The 21,641-nt window shown below is 26.8% G+C and overlaps 1 protein-coding gene across 1 annotated transcript; it reads right to left on the bottom strand.

Moving 5' to 3' along the window:
• Positions 1-9,643: 9,643 nt before the first annotated feature.
• On the bottom strand, positions 9,644-12,343 carry LOAG_05120 (hypothetical protein; the record flags this gene model as incomplete). Its single annotated transcript, XM_003140657.1, has 5 exons — positions 9,644-9,835; positions 10,421-10,652; positions 11,056-11,315; positions 11,587-11,735; positions 12,181-12,343. 5 exons carry the CDS (start codon positions 12,341-12,343, stop codon positions 9,644-9,646), a joined length of 996 nt encoding a protein of 331 aa, XP_003140705.1.
• Positions 12,344-21,641: the final 9,298 nt, after the last annotated feature.

The following is a 21,641-nucleotide window of genomic DNA, read 5'->3' as shown; positions in this document are numbered from 1 at the left end:
AGAGAGAGAGAGAGAGAGGGAGAGAGAGAGGGAAAAGATTTCGATCAAATCACCAAAATTTTCTCATTTATTTTTCCATCTTTTTAATTTTTTCCCAAAACAAAGAAAAAAAACGATATTCAAATATGAATCCAAAAATTTTCGAGAAATTATCCCAACTCTTTTCCCTCTCTTTTTTACTTTTCATCTCTGCTTTTCTTGACAAAACATCGGTCAAATAGTAGCTAGCAAAAAATATTGGAAGAAATGAAATGACGAAAAATTTTTTGGATGAAATAAATTGAAGACAGAAAAAAAGGATGGATAATAAGTTGACATTTCACAATTTCACTAGGGATAATATGTGAAAAGGGACTAAAAGAGTTTTGATAGTGACAATAGCGCATTTGATTCTTTTTTTTTGAATTATAAATTGTCAAATAATTTTATCGTCCTCGTTTTTTCTCTACCTCTCTCTCATTCTACCTTTCTCCATCTCTTTTCATGTAACGAAAATGATGCAAAAATCACACGAATTTGCTTAAAATGTATTAAGAAATATCTCAATCATTTGATTACTTTTTATTTTCAGTCTTTTCTGCTTTTATCTCTCATTCATCTCTTTCTCCCTCACGCACTTTCTCCTTTAAATCTCAATTAATTTTGTCGTTTTTTGTTTGCTTAAAATTTTAAAAGATTAATAGATGTTTTGTTTAAATTTTAAATTTACCTTTTCAAAATTGGATTCATCAACTTCCTATCGCGTTTTTTTAAATGTTTACTATTTTCAATATTTAAATTGTAGCATTGTTTAACATGAATATAATTTAAGCATTTAGACAAATATAGATATAATAGGTGATAGTAATAATTAATTATACTTTACTTAATAGTGAAATTCAATTTCCACTTTTTCGCTCCGTAAATTTTGGCTCCAAATTCATTGTGGTTTTTTCATTTTGATCATAATTTCATTCAACTCTACGATGTTTGTTAATTTTTTTCTTTTTTACTTTTTCATAATTACCGCATAAATCAAAAAATAATCTTAAATTTACATATTTTTGTGTCATTCATTTTTTTGCCTTTTTCATTTTCGAAATTAGCATTACTCTTTCCTAATATTGTATTATGGAAATTAAAGCCTTTTCCAAAAACTCTTGACTAGTTAAATATATTGTAATTTCTGGTATAAAATCTTAGGCATAATCATTTCAGGTAGAAAAAAAAATGAAACTCTATATTATCATTTTAGGTATAGAATTATAGATTGTTCAATTTGATTGAAATTAATGCGGAATGAAAATTTGGAGAAAAGAATGATGAAGCTTACTATTCTAAGATGTGGATTTTTCATTTGACGATAGTTTGGATGTCACTGATGGACTAGTGAAAAAAATGACTTTCCAATATGACTTTTAAAGGATTACAAAATGTCGTTAATTTACCAAGAAAATTAATTGAAGTTTTTGAACGTAATAGAGGAACTAAGACAGACCTGAGATTCTTTCATAAATATTAATTGTCTTCTAGATAATCCAACAATATGAAGAGGAATTTTAGGTAGAGATATTATCAGAAGCTTATCAATCTAATGTTGCAAAAAGGGATACCAGCGATATTTTGGATGCTGGATATCATTTTGCAATGTTAGATAGATAAGCTTCTGGTAGTGGTAAGATATATTTTCCAACAAATAAATTGAAATTATCAAAGTATTATCATAAAATGGTCTGAATTTTGCCAATTTCTAGTGATAAACATCGTAAAAGTTTCGTAGAGGATTTCATACACTACGGGAATGTTTTTATTACACCAATCGATCAAATTAGTTTACCAGATGGACTGGTTCTTTGAAAAAGAAAAAAAGTCTTACTAAATTTGATGTGAAAGCTTTAAAATTTCTTGAACTACATAAATAAAGATTAAACTTATCGTCATTTAAAAAAAATGCACAATTTGTCAAGGAGTAAGCTTTTTAAAACGGTTATTCGAAATTACAGAAGCATATTAAATTAAGATAACGAGAAGAAGAGGCGAATGTGGGAACAAAAATTACGCTTGTTATATGGGATATGACATTCTCTAAATTCAACAAAATTTATTGTAAATAATTAAAAATCTAGTTTAACATTAAATTAAAGGTTTACTAAAGTCAATCGAAAACTAGCTTAAAAATAAATCAATGACTAGCATGATATTAAAGTTAGAGACTCATATTAAGTCAAGATGGATTGAATTTTTTTCTTTTTTTGAAAGTTGCTCGAAAGAAAAGATAGAATTTGAAACTGAAAACATGTTTAGATTTATTCGAAAAAGAATGTGAACTAAGAAAAGTAATAAAACTTAATGGGATGATACTTAAATGAAAGTAACGAATTGAACGAGTAATTTAGTATGAAAGTGAACTGAACTTGAATAAAGTGTTACTTCAACAGAAACAAGCACTTTTTTCGCTAAGGATTAAAGGAAAGAATCGATTTAATGGCACAGGAAGAGAGATTTAAAAAAGTACTTAGGTGTAACAAAGAGAAAAACATATTTATAAAAATAGTTTTGTCAAAGAATAAATTAAAGATGGACTGTGAAAGAAAAAAACAAAAACAAAAATTATTGAGAATGAATAGTTTATAATAAGTAATTATATAAAATATTCATTTGATTCTAATAGCATTAATTACAGCAATAATCTTCACTTAAAATGCACCGCTTGAATTGTTTATGAATTTTGAAATTGAATAAATTATCGTCATAGTATGCGACAATTATGACAACAAATACGACAATGAAACAAATACGATAATGATAAACAATGGTGGTACAACGATAAAGATAACGTGAAAAAATACAATGATAACAATGATAATGATGATAGTAATTACAGCGACGATAATCAAGATAATGATGTTGGAGATGACAATGACTGCAATATCGATAATTAGTAAGCTATAAAGATAACAATGATTAAAATAATACTTGTACTAATGATATTGCTGTTCGATAGGCATAACTTTAACTTATCCCACATTACTAATAGTATTTATAAAAGATTTGATATTCATGGAAAAATTTTGGAATATATATATTACATATTTATCTGATTTTTCCAATCAATTTCCTGATGAACACTAAAATAATTTATCATTTCTTCTCTCTAAACAACGATAATGATATTATTATCATATCTCTAATGATAATAGTATCAAAGTGATAATGATAACAATAATAATGAATAATTCACAAAGGCAGACTGTTAAGACCTCATTAATTTTTGAATCTGATCACAATGAGAGGAAATCATGGCCTGAGATATGTGGTGGGCCGTGTAGAAGATAGAATGTTACCGCTTCGTAGGTGGCAATTGTCTTCCTTTTCATTTTTTTTCCTCTCGTTCCTTCGATTCTTTTTGCTTGTCTTTCTCTCTCATTCTTCCATTCACTTATTTGTTCTTTAACAAATATCTCAATGAATTCTCACAAATCCTGAATTTCTCAGCAAAAGTGAAGTGTGGTTGTGAATTCGACCATCACGATAGTTAATAATAATTAATAATTAATAATAATTAATAATTAATAATTAATAATTAACAATTAGTAATTAATAATTAGTAATTAATAATTAATAATTAATAATTAATAATTAACAATTAACAATTAACAATTAATAATTAATAATTAATAGTTAATAATTAATAATTGATAATTAATAATTAATAATTAATAATTAATAATTAATAATTAATAATTAATAATTAATAATTAATAATTAATAATAATAATAATAATAATAACAATAATAATAACAATAATAATAATAATAATAACAATAACAATAATAAATAATAATAAGCAAATATAACAAGTAATGAAAGTAATCATGATAATGGTAAGTAAATGTTACAGATTTTTTGATAAAACAGTGTAAAATGAAAGCTTTTTTTCTTGCAGCGTGAACTGAATGATCACAATGATAACAGTTATATAAATGATAACAAGTAATGATGATAATTATGAGTAAATATTGCAAAATTTCGATAAAATGGTATAAAAGTAACTGTTACTGCGTTTGGAAATGTTTGAAAACACAAAACAATGACAAAAGAAAAAAACAAAGAAAAGGAAAAAAGAAACCAATATTATACCGAAATGTAAAAATGAAAATGGTATAAAATTTAGAAAGTTGAAAATTTGATTTTGAATTGAAAGTTGTGTTGAAGTTGAAGTTGAAAAAGAAATCGAAAACCATTTTAAATCATCTATGGGATTTCCCATTAAAATACCACTCATCAAGGTAAAGTTAAGTATTAATACCAAACAAACTACTATAGCTACAACAATATAAGTAAACAGCAGTGTTCCAAGGGAATGTGAAAATCGAAACAGATCGGTAGGAAAAAAAAAACAGGATGAAAGAGATATGCTGGAAAATATATATCACGGGAGAATTGAAATTAATCAAGAAGATACATTAGTAAGAACTGAAAAACAGGATGACTAAATGGGATAGTTTTGAAAATGAAATCGACAAATGGAAAAAGGAAAGGAATCATGATTTAACTTTACCAACTTATGATTAAGCTATATTATAATTATCATTAGAGAAATATAGAATAAGCAGTTGTTGATGAGTTGATAAAAGTTTAAAAAGAATTATTGAAATAATGATTTATAAATAAGGAAGTAATATTAGATAATGAGAGGTGGGAAATAAATTAAAGAATCGAATCTGCTTTTGTTAATTAATTTATTGTCGCTAAGAATACATCTAAAGTTTTACGAAATATTTGTTTTGTAAGAGGATAAGTCCTTCTACTTTTTCACTTTTTTGCCTTCCTATCTTTCTTCATCTTTTCTCTTTCAATTTCTCTTTCATTTTTTTTTAATCCTGCTTTACAATATCAGTTTTTATGGTATAAGGAAATAAAAAAGTAAATAAATTTGATCAAGTAATACAAATATGATTTCCTATTTTAAATTATGAATATTACTGAATATTCTCATAAAATGGGAAAAAATAGTAAACATGAAAATTGTAATACTAATGAAATATCACAATAACTGTTTGCAAATAAATCAATGTTACTAAAATAACTTTTTAAAAAAATCAAATAAAAATTTGGTGAAGAAAAATCTTAAATGTAATAAAAAAGTAATAGGTAATAAATTTGAATAACTGAAAATGATAAATTGGGTATAGTAATTTGTATTAGAATTGATTAAACTGAATCAAATAAAAATTGAGTAAATCTCACATTTCAAACTATTTCTGCGAATAAATTGAATATGAAACTTTCTTTTTGCAAAAAATGAAAAAGAAAAGGAAATATTTATCGCACATGTAATAAAAAAAAGAGGCGAAATGATAGAAGGGAAGCAATCATATCAGTTAAAAAATGTAAGATAGTGATAATAACGGGGAGGGGGGAGGGGGAGGGGAAGAGGTAAACGAAAAGTATGGAATCATAAGATGACAGTAAAGTATGAGGATGGAGGAAAAAAAAACGGAATTTCGGAAAAGGATGTAAATGAAATGGCTGAACGGAAAAAGATGATGACTGACAATCAAAAAGGTACATAGAGAAGAAAAGGACGGAGATGATTTCGTCTTTCATCATTTTGCGCCCTTCACCTTTCGATCACGAATGATTCTTTCTCATTTCATTTAAATTTTCATGTTCATTTTTATTCGAGAATTCATTTCCTCTCTATTCACTTCACACTTTTTTTCATTCTCCTCTTCTCTCTCTGTCTATTTCCTATCATTATTAAATGATAAGTATTAAAAAAAAGATCGATCAAATTTAAATTAGTAAATATTTGAAAACAGAAAAACAAAAAGAAATGCAACGCAATTTACAATGCAATGCTATTTATATTAAAAAAAAAGTTTTTATTAATTATTTAATATAATTGTTTATCAATTAAAAATTGAATATAATTTTTTATGAGTTTTTAAAAAGATTGCACGATAATTTTCTCGATAAAAACTCTTTTTACCTTTATATTTTTCCTTTTTTTTCTTATTTTCTCTCCATTATTTTTACAAATATTTGTTGTTTTGTTGTTCTTTTATCAATCATCAAATGATAAGAAAAAATAAATGTATAACTATCACTTCATTTTAGTATATTGTTTTCACTATAACCATTAATTCAATCTATGATTATGATTACTTATCATTGCACATAATAACATCACAAATGATGGCACTATGACGAAACTTGAAAAATTCGAATTAAATTTTTTCCTGTTTAAAGTTTTTATCAGAAAAATTATCATATAACTATTCTAAAAGCTTATAGGAAATTATATTTGACATTTAATTATAAAATTCCAATTTCATCAACGAAATATTGCACCAAAAACAAAACCTAACAGATTCCTTTCTAAAAGTGACCCTCAAAAAAAAAAGGCATTTTTAGAAGGACAACAATTTGAAGTAACCGACACGAATACAGATTGATTGAGTTTTGATATTTTCTCTCCATTGATTACTGCCTATTAAAGTAAAAAGAAAAAAAACTCGAAGCAATTCCTGTTATCAATATGTGATTTATTTCGAATGATTACTGAGAATTATCTTTATTCATTTCACTTATTATGCAAATTTAAAATTTGTTTTTAAAATATTTTATTATTAATACTCAAATACTTATTCAGTCTGATTGCTCAAATACTGCCAATAAAATAGTTAAATTTAAATAAAGATCATTTCCAGCAAATTAAAAATAGATGAAATTAAAAAAAATGAAATAAAAAAGCAGAAGGTTTACCTATTATCAATAAGAACGGTACTGTTCCAACACTTTGATGTTCGTGGTGGATTACTACAAATATTGTTGACAAGTTGTCGCCACCATCCAACATATGCCGTAAACTGGAAAGCAAAAAAGAAAGAACCAGCTAGTAATATTAGTATTATTTTAATTTGATATTAAGTATTCGAATACTAATAGTAATAATAGTATTACTGGTATATTCAAAAACTTAGCGTTATTTTCAACTTGATGTTAAAAGCACAGCTTAAATTCTTTCATCAGGCCGTCACCTAATAAAAGTAAAAGAATTTTTAATTTGGTTTTTGATTTTTTGGTTCCAAATTTGATTTCGAATTGTCATGTTCTTGAAATATTTTTTAGCTAATCTGAATAAATTGCACTTGCATTAATGAAATACAGGCTAGAAATGAATAAGTTAATCGATTTTAAAGATTAATTTTTGCATGGTTTGTACAAATTAAATTTATAACTTGATAAAATTACTCAAATTTCCTTTATTTAGAGGTGAAGAAAGAGAGAGAGAGAGAGAGGAGGAATATATGCAAAGAATACATTCTTAGTGCAAATTGATTTAAACACATACTGTATTCTTATCTTTTTCTTATTTATGATACTAAATTACTCTATTTAATATACAATATCATGTTTGAATAGTACGGTATCATGTTCGATAATGCAGTGTCATATTTGAGTGGTACGGTATCATATTCGAGTGATACATTTATCGTGTTTGAGGAATCTCTGAGTTATTAATGGAAGAAAAAAACAATATAATTCTAAATTATATAATATTTAAAACATTACTATACAACTCTCTTTTCTTTGTTTCATCAAAATAATTTCTCAAAATTTACCAAAAATAAACTATCGAAACCTTTTGCAGTTCTGAAATAATTCTTTGTTTACCGGTACTTTTGCGCTTTCTCTTTCTTTAAAAACCAAAGAGATTAATAGTGTTTTCACACAACACATTCCTTCAAACATACGGTTTGAACGTATTTTTATCAAATAACTTCTTTCCTCTCTTTTTTCATTGAATGCATATTTTTCAGGGAAATTCAAAGATTTCCTATCATTTTTCTTTTAAAATTTCAATGATTGATTATTATTCAAAGTAAATTTACAAAGTTTTTCTTCCTATCATACTATTTTGTTTCGGATTATTTCAAAAAAAAAAGAATTGACAAAAAATTAAAATCTTTGAGGAAAAGAGAATGAAAAGAAAGGGATAGATTGAAAAAATTTTATGAATTATTAGCACTAACAAATATGCGCTATGATTTCAACTTTTTCACTTCATTTTATGCATCATTTTGATGAATTATCATCTTTTCTTTTTTAGAAAAACTTAATTAAACCATTCGTTGTAATGAATGAGAAAATAAAAAAAAAGAGGAAAGCATAAATTTCCCATCACTGATTGACATATTTGATTTAAAAAATTTTAGAATGACGATTACGAAAGGACGGATAAGAGGCAACAAAAAAAAAAGAAGAGATTAAAATCTAAAAATAAATAATTATCATTTATGCATCCAAATTAAGAAAAAAAAATTGAATTATTAAAATGTAGCTATCTGTTAGACATTCCTGATAGACTTCTATGATTTCTAGAAATTTGACATTAGATAAGTTATTTAGCCTTCTTCGACCTTTAGATTGTTCATTTTGTTTTCTATGAGTGGTGATAGATTGCTTGAATGATAATTTAAATTATTTAATGGTTTCATTTCAATGCAGCTTTTAATTCCTTTTGACTTGAACCGTAATCTTAGATTAAGCGTTCCTAGTATTGAAATTAATTTTAATTTATATTTGAAATAAGTATATGAACACACTACTCTCTTCTCAAGAATATTATCTTTGCTATGATACCATCGACTGTATATCTTTACAGTTTGTCTCAAGTTTTTTTTTTCGAAAATTTTCTTGGTTATACAATTTGTTATATGCTTAAAAATATCTTATTTTATCCATTCTTCTTTTTCTAACTCTAATAAATAATCACAAATATGGTTTTTCTTCTTTTTTAAATGATAAAATTTGCTTAAAATTTGAAAGAAAGAAACCAAAAAAGGAAAGAAAAAAATTAATCAATCCTCTTATTTAAAACTATTTTTCATTTAATCTGGAAACTACCATTTTAACAAAAAGAAAAAGAATTGATTAATTCTCTTATTTAAAATTACTTTGCATTTAATTCGAAAACTATTATTCACCTGTTCTCTTCATAAATTTTAAACAAACCTTATCCCTGAAAATTTTTGAATACAATTGCTACGAGTAAGCATATAAATAAATAAGTAATAGAAGGGAAGTTATTCTTCCTGTTATACTTCAAAATTAGCTTAACAATTTGAATGCTTTTGCTGTGTTATATCATCCTTTTTCTTTTTTCTTGTTTTATTCACATAACATTTGTTTGTGTATTACCAACTGATGCTTACATCTATCTTTTTTCTTCTTCAACTCTCAATCAATCAAAAAAAAAAAATGCATATAACGATATTTTGCTACATAATTAGCTATTTTCTTGAAAGGAAAAGTAAAACATAAATTTTTCCGTCTTTTTTTTGCTTTTTGAATTCTAAAATTTGGTAAAATTTGTATTTCCATTCAGTTTTTTTCTATTTTAAATTAAACGATGGAAAATATAGCTATGCATTTATTGATTAAATATTTAAAAGATGAAAATAAATAATTGTGACGTTCCGATTATGTTTTTATTACGTTAGATTTTTCCTTTGAAGATACCAAGTAAAAGGTATAAATGTTTAAAATTTTGAAAATTCCGGTTGGTTGGTATTTTTTTACGAAAATACTCTGAAGATTACATAAGTTAGACTTATTTAAGTCATCCTTTGCTGCTTATATTTTTTATCTTTTTTATTTTACCTGCCGGATCGTAAATACTACTCGTTTTTGTACCGGGTCCGGCTTCTGATAATCAATATGTCGGATGTTATCTGGTGTTTTAGCAAAATTTATCCGTCCACATTTCCTTAGTATCGTTTTAGCAATCATTGGAGCTTGCATTTCCATTGCATAAGAAATGGATCGAATGACACCCTTTTCAAGCTAAAAAAGATTTATCGTGATAATAATTGTAATTAGGTAATTAATAAGTTTTATGGCAGTGTCAGATGCTCATTACTATTGGATAAATTCTGAAAAGCATCTTTAAAAAATATTTGTTTCTGACTAGTTCAAAGCTTAATTTTGTTTAAACGGAAACAATCAACTGCCGCACTTTATCTACCTTTTTCTACTAATTATCTTAATTAATATTCCATCCCATATGACTTGCAACTGCTGCATCATGAGAAAATATTACTTATACTGTTTCATAAAAAAAATTTGACAATTCAAATTAAGCATTAGATGAGAGTCACGCTGAGAAAACATTTAAGTGATGTTGATTTTGACTATAAAATTGAAGGATTCACAAAACTCTTTCATTGTGAATAAAATTTACCATTCCATCCTTTCTAAGAAAACAAATTGTTATTCGAAATGGAGAATATAATTAGATGAAAAATAATGCAACTAAATAAAAAAAAACGATAAAGTGACCAAGTTAATTGATGTGGAAATGAATAAATAAATTCAGCTGATAGATTTACAAATGCGTTGTCAATTAAAAATTAAATCCATAAAATATACCTCAGTGAAACCTTTGTCAAAATTGGTACTTAATTTCTGCAAAACTGATATGAAACTATCCCAATCACTTGCACCTTCGCGCAAACATTCATGCATTGCGTGTTTGCAATCATCACTGCAGTGATTGATCGTCTCTTGTTTCATTGGAATACAAATTGATGCACAACTTGCCATCACATTTGCATGTTTTGTTATGCACGAATTATTAACAACTTCCACTTCCATGGCTAATCTAAAAAAATGCCAACTGATAAAATTCAAATTAACTTCGTTAATTAAAGTTTGTGACAACAAACAACAAAACAAGCAAGAATTCCCCTTTGTTATGGCTAATTTAATTTCTTTTAATTTTTAAACAAATTTCTTTCAGTTTGATGAAAGATTATATGAGATATACATTCCTGCAGCGTTTTTTCTCCCTTATCATATTTAGTATTTCAGTAAAACTTTCCGGAATGCATTTTTGCAATTTTTTTGCCATCATAACACCTGTATTTAAGTATGGTTTTCCGGAAAACTTACAGTGTACGTTTTTTGTTGCGTATAATACTTAACATTCAGGAAATGACTTTCTAGTGGAAACTTCTTTTTTTCCTTTTTTTTCCCTCTATTACTTGTAAAAACGAAGTGTTAACCTGTGTAACTTATCGATAGTATCTTCCATGAGACGATATTTCATCACTGTTTGCCATAAATTGGCACTTAGTTTATCTGGTTCCATTCCAAAAAATGTTCTCCAAAATGGTGAATTATTCTGCAAACAATTGGCATATGATTGTGATACTGATTTGCATGGACCCGTTGTTATGCAAAGAAATGTTGCCGGAATAAGTTGTACGAAGAATTCTTGAACTGTTTTTTCAATTTCATTCTCAATTTGCTGTGGTGAAATTTCCTGAAAAAAAAATGAAACAAATTATAAAATTTTGTTAAATTCAGAATTTTATAATACTAACTTCAATTTTTTGACCTTTCAAATAATTGTTAATAGTCAACGGAACAAATGAAAAATATTGTCATCTGTCAATAATGACTATTATTGAACATTTTTTTGATGGAAGATACTGTATCGATTGATTAAATAGTTTTTAACAAAAATAACATGTCAGAACTTGGACATAAACTATCACTTGTGGTACTTTAAATCTAATTTCATCAAAATGAACCGTTGTAATGAAAAGTTGATTACGAATATTATCAATAAGAGCATCGATCGAATCGATTACAGATGGCTGATAAAATAATCGGGGGAAATACTTTGACATTTCTTCAAGTAATTTCCATCGACTTAATTCGATAAGATAAGTAATTTCTGCTGGAAATTCAACTCAATAAATATCATAATTTAAAACCTAAGAGTTATTAGTATCAGGCGAATGATTGCACAAAAACTATATTAATAAAACTATGAAGTTTTGGTATATTAATTTTAGTATATTAATACTTTAGTATATTAGTAAAACTATTATATCCTAACGATTAATATAATTTCAACTTTATCAACATAAAGAAAATATGCTTCTTACAATATATATGTGTGTAAATTAGAGTAATATATTATGAATATTCATTCAACTACTAAAAGATTTATACATTTGGATTATCATCTATCGTTTGCCTATTACAACTATTAAGATATACAGCATAGGAATTATGATAGAATCATCATTTATTATTATTATTTATCTTTAAAATCCATTTGACAGATGTCATTTCAATTAAATGATAAAATAAAAATGATAAGATAACAATAGACTTACCATTAATATGATGGGCAAGATTTTGTAATGTGCTTACTATTCGAACTGATGAAATTTTCAATAGCAATAGTAAATATTCATCGTTTTTTTTAAAATTTTCATTATTTCGTCCACACAAACAACTTCGTTCGATGACTGCTTCGGTCAAATCATTCAGTGTCATCACTGTCTTATCATTTGCCTTAAAATTGATAAATTCCTTTAATCAATCATTAAGGATCAAAAAGTAGAAAAAAAATCAGCATCATATGGAATAATATAATTTGTTAATAACAGGAATATTGACAGAATTTTAATTTGAAATTATTAAAAAAGTTTCAAAATCATATCTCATATGTTTGATTGTTTTTCTGTTTTTTGAATAATTCATTTTTCCGTGAATATTTACTAAATTAACACTTTTTATTATCATTAAAATGTGAGGATCTATCGCAAAATATTATAAATATTTGCTTTTAAACTTAAATTTTCAAATTTTCAAATTTAGCTATGACCAAGGGTTTGTATTAGTCATGGTTAAATCGTCATAGACAGGTGGATATTGGTTATGGATAGGTCATCAAATTGTCACTTATCAGTTGCCATTCATCATCAAGATGATATTCTCTTATCTAAGTAAGTGATACTTTTCGCTTGTTATCTCTTTTATACAAATTAACAATAAATTTTAAGCCTCAATTTATTCAACAAATTCATTTCTGTCTAAATTTTAGGAATTCATTTTAACATTATAGTAAAAGCATTACATCCACACTTCGTTATTAAATTTGATAGAAATCAAAATGATTGGCAGTTTAAATATCAAATCAAGCAAAATTGTTCAATGACTAAACGAGGCTGGCATGAACGTATCTAATCATATCACTGTCACCAAGAAGTAACCAAAGATTTCCGATGACAATAATTGTGTAAAGCAATGTCCGCAGCTTAAAGTTTGTTTACTTATCCATGATAAGGAAAAAATGTATCTTAATAGCTTGATTTTGACGTACACTTTCCTCAAACTCTTGAAATTATCATTGAATTGAAGAAGCTAAAGTATGCAAGAAAATAATTAGACCAAATTATAATTGCTAAAATTATACAAATAATAAGCAACTGATAAACCTGCACATTTGTTGCTGCTAATGATAAGATGATTATCCAAACGGTTATCATCAATAGCGATAGTGAGTGGTTAAAAGGAAATTTTGACCAAAAACGAAAATATTCCGTCATAACGTGAATCATTCGATGGTAGTAGCGGAAATATTCCTTCTCAACAAGTCACTATCTTATCAGTGATAAGCGGCAATGATGCAATGCTCATTGCCAATAAATGAATGGTACGTAATAGTAAGGAGTATGACTGTCAAAATATAAATCTTTGCTACGCATGTTTCCATCGCAAATAACCTGAAATTATGCATAATTGAAAAAATCGAAATCAAAAAATTAAAGATTTATTCAAAAGACTCAGTTTGATACAAAGTTTATAGCATGGAATAAATAATTAGAAGATAGAATTTCGGCATTTCAATTCCTTGATCATTTTAACGAATCTGAAATTTATCGTTAATAGTAGTGCCTTTACTCGTCAAAATAGATAGAAAATGGCATGCAAAAGACAAAAAGACACTAATTTTTAAAATTTCTCAAATTTTTTAGTTTCAACTTTTTTCGATAAAATTTCATTTATGTAAGCAAATGTAAAAGTTTGGCCTTTTTTTTCGCAATATAATACTTTTTCTGTGAGACAATTTAGCAGAAAACTTTTTTTTATCCTCCTTAAAATCGTGAGATCTTTTTCGTCCCTTATGATAATATAAAAATATTATTGATTTTTAAAAGTTTTTTGCGCCCATTTTTTTACAGACTTTTTTCATTCCAAAACAGAATTTTGCTTAATTTTGACGTCGGATGATAATGATTCATCAGATAAGATGGAACCATTTGTTTTTCCGGTTTATCAGTAGATTTAATCAGGTTGACTGTCATGAATTTTCGGCAGAAAATTGATGTTATTGCGTAATATTAGATATTATTAATAATATCAGCAATGAATAATAAAAAGTGCTAAATAGTGAGAAATTTGATCATTTCTTTGTTCGTTACTTTTCATTCTTCACATTTTAAATTGTTTTTTCTTACAAAATTTTCAAATCCAATTAAAAATTTTTCGATTTTTTAATTTCGTTTAAAGTTTGTGTAAAAACCTTTCCCTCATTTTAACTTCCATAAATTATACATAACTTTGATTGTTAGAAAAGGAACTGAAAGAGGAAGAAATGAAGTTTTTATTATATTGCAAAATTTGGTTCTTTTCATTTTCTTTAAAAGAATGAAAAATTCCAAATATTTATTGACGTCATTAAATCAACTTCAGAAGTTTACCGATCCCACTTGAGTAAATATTTGATTAAAGCCGCATCATTTTGTTAACAACTTTACCCAATGATTTACAATTACCTAAGCTTTCAATCAACAAATTTCAACGAATTAATGTGCACCTTTTTTTTCAGCTAATATAAAACTAATTTGATAATTAAAATTAAAATCAAAGTACAATTCAACAATAAAGTCAAAATATGAAATCCAACATTTGAAAAAAGGAAAAATGAATCGTATATTTATTTTCATTCAAGTCCAAATCATTTTATTTCACGATTGTTTCACATTAAAACGGCGTCGTATTGTCGCCCGATTTGACATATCCAGTAGAAGAGGATCAATTGGCGTCGCTATCATCAACCTCAATCAATGATCCATCATTAATTTGCATTTTGAAATTAGGAATGTTGTGAGAAAGCTAATAAATACAATAATAATTATTTTAAACGATATCATCAGCATGGAAACGCGCTAATTAAAATTGAAAATTCAATTTTTATTACAAAAAGCAAAGGTTATTATAACAGAGAGGATCCAAATTTTCCATTGCTTTTATTATTTGGCAATTTTTGAAAGTCAAAAGGTCAGAAATTAAATATTCATTATTAGCAGCTTATTTATTTGCATATAATTGGAAATTTTATTTCATAATTAATTTAACATTCTTTTTTCTCCAGAGTTAGAGGAAGGGACAACAACTCTAAAGACCAGAATGATCTTTTATTTGCTTAGTTTTGTAAACTTTATTTACCACATGAATATATCGTACATAGACTTGAATCAATAGTAGATTGGATTAGAAAATTTTACAAACAAATCGATCAATTAGATTTAAAAGAAGACTACGTGTTTAAATTTAAAAAACATCTGATAAAAATAATATCACTTTGACAAAGTAAGTCTCATTTATGTTTTTATAAAAAAACCGAAATTTCGAATCATCTAATAAAATGTTGATTTACACAAACTATACTAATCAAACAATTTGAAAATTACATCTTAAGTTTTACAATAACAGAAAGATGGATTGGAAAAAGTTAGAAAAAGTTGGAACAGCATTATTCCATTTCTTTCCACCTTTGATTATGCTAATTGAATGGCATGAATTGTGAAAAAACCAATGAAAAGAAGAGGTCAGTCAAAGATTGACCTCTTTGATTTCTTTCATCCTTCAGAAAGAAAGGACAAAAAGTTTTCCCTTTCATTTCGTTTCATTTAAGCACCATTATTTACATAGCGTTAATTAATATAAAAAGTCAGTTAATTATCAAACATTTGTGGCGAAAGAACTCATTATTTATATGCCAAGATCTGTTCAATTATTGTTTATTTATTAAATTTTGTTCAAAATTTTTTCTGACAGTCATTTGCAGTTTTAGTGTGAATTATTTAGGCATAATAAAAACATAAATATATGATTTTATAATATATAACACAATTTTTTCACTAATTTCTATAAGCCCAAAAATAAATAATTAGGCAGTGTTAGAAGAATAGACTTGTGTTCCAGATAATTTTAATTCTTTTATTGGGATGGAAAGTATTTGCTGCATGTTATGATTAAGTGGTTCGAAAGCTATAGGTTGCTTACTCAACCAGAAAAACAATTTTAATAATTTCGCCTATTTTTGGGCTAATTATTAGAGTGGATGACTTTTGATTATCTAGAAACTAATTAATCATGGATCAGGTAATAATTTGAATAAAGTTACGACAATTTCACCAGGATTTTTTTAACAGCAATAATATAACTCCCCTATTTATTCCTTCTATCTAGCAGTTTTGAATCTTAACATCAAGATAAAACGAAGTAAACGTCATATTTGGTTATTGGGCATTTCATCAAAAAAACATTAGTTTTTTATTTACAAAATGTGATGAATTAAAGATATTAATACAATAATTCCAAAGTATAAAGAAGTGAAAAAAAAAGGAAGAATTGATGAAAAAATTAAAAAATAATTGCGAAGCAATGATATTATTATCGAAAATATCATCAATTCAGATGATAAAATGAACTTTTCCAAAATTTCAATTAATCAAATTATTTTTTTTAAATATATTTACAACAAGAAAGTTTGGCAAATGTAACTCTTTTGAAATATTTGTTGTAATAATATAAGAATATGCACATACATTACAATTTAAAAATTACAATATTAGAAGAGAAAGAGAGGAGAAAAAGAGAGAGAGAAAAGAAGAAAGGATAATTACGATGAAGTAAATGATAAATAATTTAAATGTGAAATAAAATTAGCCTTATATACGTAAAGATTTATTGACAAAAATTTCCGATGAAAAAATGAGGCGATAGTAAGTTAAACAAATAATATAACTAATCACTCTTTTGAAACATTCATGATTAAATATTATCCATTTGTCCATTTTTCCCACTTTCATCTTTTAAGAGTTCTAAAATATACCGGTAATTACTGTCAAGATAAAAGCGTTATTGCATCTTTATAATTTTTTAATTCCATAAAAATTGTAATACCAAAAAATGGATTTGAATTTTTTTTTATACTGCCGTATGTTATAATTATAAGATGAATGTATGTTTAAAAGGTTGTGAAAAGTAAATTTCATTCATTTTATATTATTAAGGCTAAACTTATCCAAGTCAATATTTATTTTAAAAAAATTATTTGAATTTTGTCTAAGTGAACAATTGAAAAACCATTTCATTAATGAAACAAATTTCTAAAATAACTATGTAAGCAAATGAAATGAGGACATTTGTTAGTATTCAGTTCATTTTTTTGATAGTAATTTTTTTCGCTGAATTCATCAAATTCAATGCATCAATTTGATGAAATTCATTCAAAGTAACTGGAATAAATCAAATATACCGATAATATAAAAAATTGAAAGATAAAAAGCGCGCGGTAAATTTAAATTATCAGTGTACCTTGCTGAAATGAATCGAACAGATCTATCTATATAGCTAATATATTGTCTCTTTTTTTTGATGGAAAAACTTGTTGTCCGTCACATATGTACTTTCTTTTTATTAGATAAAACGAAATGGTTCGTCCAATTAATTAGCTTTAATTACTTTACTTAATTAATTCAATTAATTCAGCAAAATATAAAGTGTACGGTACTGATTTACTTCTCAATGACAACAAATATAGCCATATTTGTGACAATTGTATATTTCATTAGAATATCCTTAATCGAATGAATACAATTTCGAATTCTTGAATCAGTATCATATGTAGCTTATTAAATTACAATATAGAGAAAATAATCGTTGCTCCATAAATGACAGCAGTAGTGATAACGATAAGTGAATGATAAATGAAGTTATCATATTAATTAAAATCAACAGGATTCTGTCTGAAATCTCTGCTCTTAATAATTGAAGCTATTCAAGTAAATTTACATAATTAAGGCAAGCAGTAGTAAAAATGGTCATAAAAGTTGGACAGTTCTGGAAGAAAGTAACGATAAGCGATTTTCTAGTAGATAATAAGTGAATGATATCTCCAATTGATTAAATAATAGTGATAATGAATAATGAATAATGATGATATTAATAAATTATTGAAAAAAGATAATAGAAAATATAAATTAAGAAAAAGTGTTGGAATATTTTGAAAATCTCGAATAAAAGTTAAGAAAACAAAAGCTGAGTTATCACTGCAATTGTCAAGAGACTTATCACAGTTGTCGAAATTGTTAATGATAGAAATGAAACGATCATTGAAATAAGTAGCTCCATTATTCAACAGCAATCGAGAGAGAGAGAGAGAGAGAAAGTGAAAAAAGCGGGATTAATCTCAGTGATAATAGTAAGAATGCTCGATGAAGTAGTAAAATATTTGGGAAAATATCTGGAGGTAATCGGGATAAACAAAATAACAGAAATGCAGCGAGGACAATTATGCTGAAAGGAATGCGCAATTACCAAGGCAACAGTCAAGCGATTCTTATCAGCGGATATGGTCAAGCAATGAGGTCACCAAATTTTTATTCCAAAATTATCAGATATATTAAAGCAATGATAATGACAGCGCCACTGATTTTACTTTTGTGACATTTCTCTGAAATAGTTTAACAATTTTTACCTTCCAGTACTACAAAACATAACAATGTGCTATGCTGTAATGACAAGTTTAAATATAATTTTAGCTTCCTCACCTACTTGAAGATGACAATGAATAACTTTGACCATTACTTAAGACTTCAGTCAAAAGTTTTAATTCAAATAACTTCGACCATTACTTGAGAACCAAATTCAATATATATTTTGTCTCTATTGCATATTATAAAATACCGAGTTGAAAATTTGTCGTATATTTCAACAAAAAGTATTAATTAACATCATTAGTGTGTGAAATTAAATTGCAGTTCAATGAATTTCATTATAGATAAAACTTTTTCAAAAATAACCGAACAATAATATCTAATTAATCGCATTTGACTTATCAATCTATATAGATTATTAATTATTACAGTTAGTATTAGTATAGGTAAATGTCATCAGCCAAAAATATTTTTTGGCTTTCATTTTTGGCAGGAAAGTATACGCATTGCTGTGTAAACTTGAATATACATTATTATTATTAATTTTTTTTCAGTACTCAAAGGAAATATTTCAATTTTTGCAGTACAACGATCAAATTATATCGAATATATGCATATTTTTCATTTGTTCATTCTTACTGATAGCTAATACTGAAAGGAATTATTGGCGCGCTGAATTGAATCTAAACTGATGAAGAAAACGATGGCATAAAATTTAATATTGATAATATGAATCTGATAATTATTGATACTTAAATTAAATTTAACATTTCTTTTGAATTTTTCCGAATCCAATTATAATTGTACTTTATCAATACCAAGATTATCCTTAATCAAGAATATCTTCCGTCAATTTGGTCATTCTATATTGTATTGAAGAAATCTTCGGCATGAAACTTTAAAAATTAGAGAAAGAATCAATATCATTAGTTTTCGAGTTTAAAGCAAAGTGTCGTATTTCAACCTCTATCTGCATTCAATATCATCACTATCTGTTTAAAATAAAGAAGACAAGCTTAAGGGTAGCAAAGCTTACGGATAAGATTTGATCAATTTGATCAGCAAAGTGGCATTTCAGAAAGTAATAAACTTTCGGTATATCAGTTAAAGAAAACCCGAATGAACCGAAGATGTGAGTCAAATAGTACAAAATGGAAAACTATACTGAATAGGAGAAAATATAAAAGAATGAGCGACTTTATAATTTGTCAATCACAAGACGACTGTAAGGCGTGAAAGGTCGTGTGAAAAAATGATGAAACACGTCGAAAGATCAACGGCTGATTTGATGTATTTGAGCAAATCAACTACCAGAAGACAATGGAAAAAGGAACCGAAATGAAGAAAAGATGTTGAGAATTCGGAAAAGTTCAGAAAATCCATCTCAAAACAGGAATTGAAAATAAACGATTTTCCCCTTTTATAAAGAAAATAAAAAAAAAAAAGAACTGAGAAGGATGAATGGAAGAGTAGAAATATAACAAGACGATAAAAGTAACGGTCCTTTTTCTAATATCATCATTGTCGGTGTTGTTGCTGTTTACCGCTCTAATGGGAAAAGAAATTCCGGAGAAAATTGAATCGAATCGGACTGGATGAATGGAGTGGACATTAATCGTATTGGCAACAATAGAGTAGTGCAAAACTCTGGATCAGCAGCACTATTGGATTTGGTAATGTAAATTGTCGCGGGGTGATTGATGAGATGACAGTCATTGAATGTCATCAAACTGAGGACCTCCCACGACACGGTTTCTTTTAACATTAACGCAATCATTCTTTCATCTTATGGTTAGATATTTTATAATTTGGCATGGAAATTTGTAGCAATATTACACAGATTTCTGTCTCAAATGAAAATTTACCGAATGACTCAATTTTTGAAATAGAATCTGTCCCCGAATTATTCTAATTTCGGAAGTTATCATCACATACCGTTAAATATGATTATCAAATAAAATCATAATTATTTGTTTAATATGTTATAGGATGAAATTACATCAGGAATACTTGACAGACTAACTTTATGGATGTTTGACAACTTTTGGTCAATGTTCAAAGTTCAACATTTACCACGTTAAATAGTTGATAGGTAAATGAAACTTGAAAACATGTCCAACATGCTAAATGAAGATGTTATAAATATTACTTTCACGCTAATGCTATCAGTGACAATATTTTATGGCTGAAAAATGATTAATTAGAAGATGACTTGCATTTATATATCAAGTCAACAAAATTTTGAATTACATTTATTGGTAGAAAAAATTGAATCACAAAAATATGTTGACAAAGTAAGCAGTTAGTTTTGCTGAATTTCGAGTACAGTTTTTCCAATATTTGTTGAAACTTCGCCAGCATTTAAACTGAAGGACCGGAGCCTATAGCAAAACATTCGGAAATTCACAAATTTCAATTAATTAACAAAAAATACCAAACCTCTGACTTGATACTAATGGAAATCTATGTTTGAAGTCAGTACAAAACAGTAATTTTAAATGTTTATTCTTTTTTCGTTTCTGTGCGACGAATGATGTCTTTTCCGGCATTTTTCTTGGCCATTTTCAATGAGGTTTCGGCATAAAGTCCGATAAAATTTCCTTTACCGTTGAAATGCTGTCAGAAATTTTACAGTCTAAATCAGACAAGAACTTTTTAAATTGTTTATGGCAATTGTGTGCTTCGGAATCCAATGCGATCACTGGAGGATTCAGTTTCCGTGAAAGAATGTTGATGTGTCGTTTGTAGCATCATCACGGATGAATCTTTTGTGATTCAAACTATCCTAGCTAGTATTCTCGGTGATTTCCTTGTAGGATTTTAAATCTTTCTTTCCGGTGTGGTGGTTTTAACCCTTCTCTCAACAAATTATTGGGCGGTAAACACTTTCAAATTATGACACATTCGTGTTTGATTTGCAGTGTTACTATCTGAATGATGAAGAGAAGAATCAAGAAGAATATCATAGCCAAATCTCTCATATAATATGGAAGTTATTTTCACCTTAAACGTTTTATTATAAGAATGAAAAACGTTTGGACTGTCCATCAGTACTTAACGAA

This window comes from Loa loa, assembly GCF_000183805.2.
Source record: "Loa loa unplaced genomic scaffold supercont3.32, whole genome shotgun sequence".
Lineage (NCBI taxonomy): Eukaryota > Metazoa > Nematoda > Chromadorea > Rhabditida > Onchocercidae > Loa > Loa loa.
Note: the sequence above shows the minus strand (reverse complement) of the source record. Positions and strands in the feature narration are given on the sequence as shown.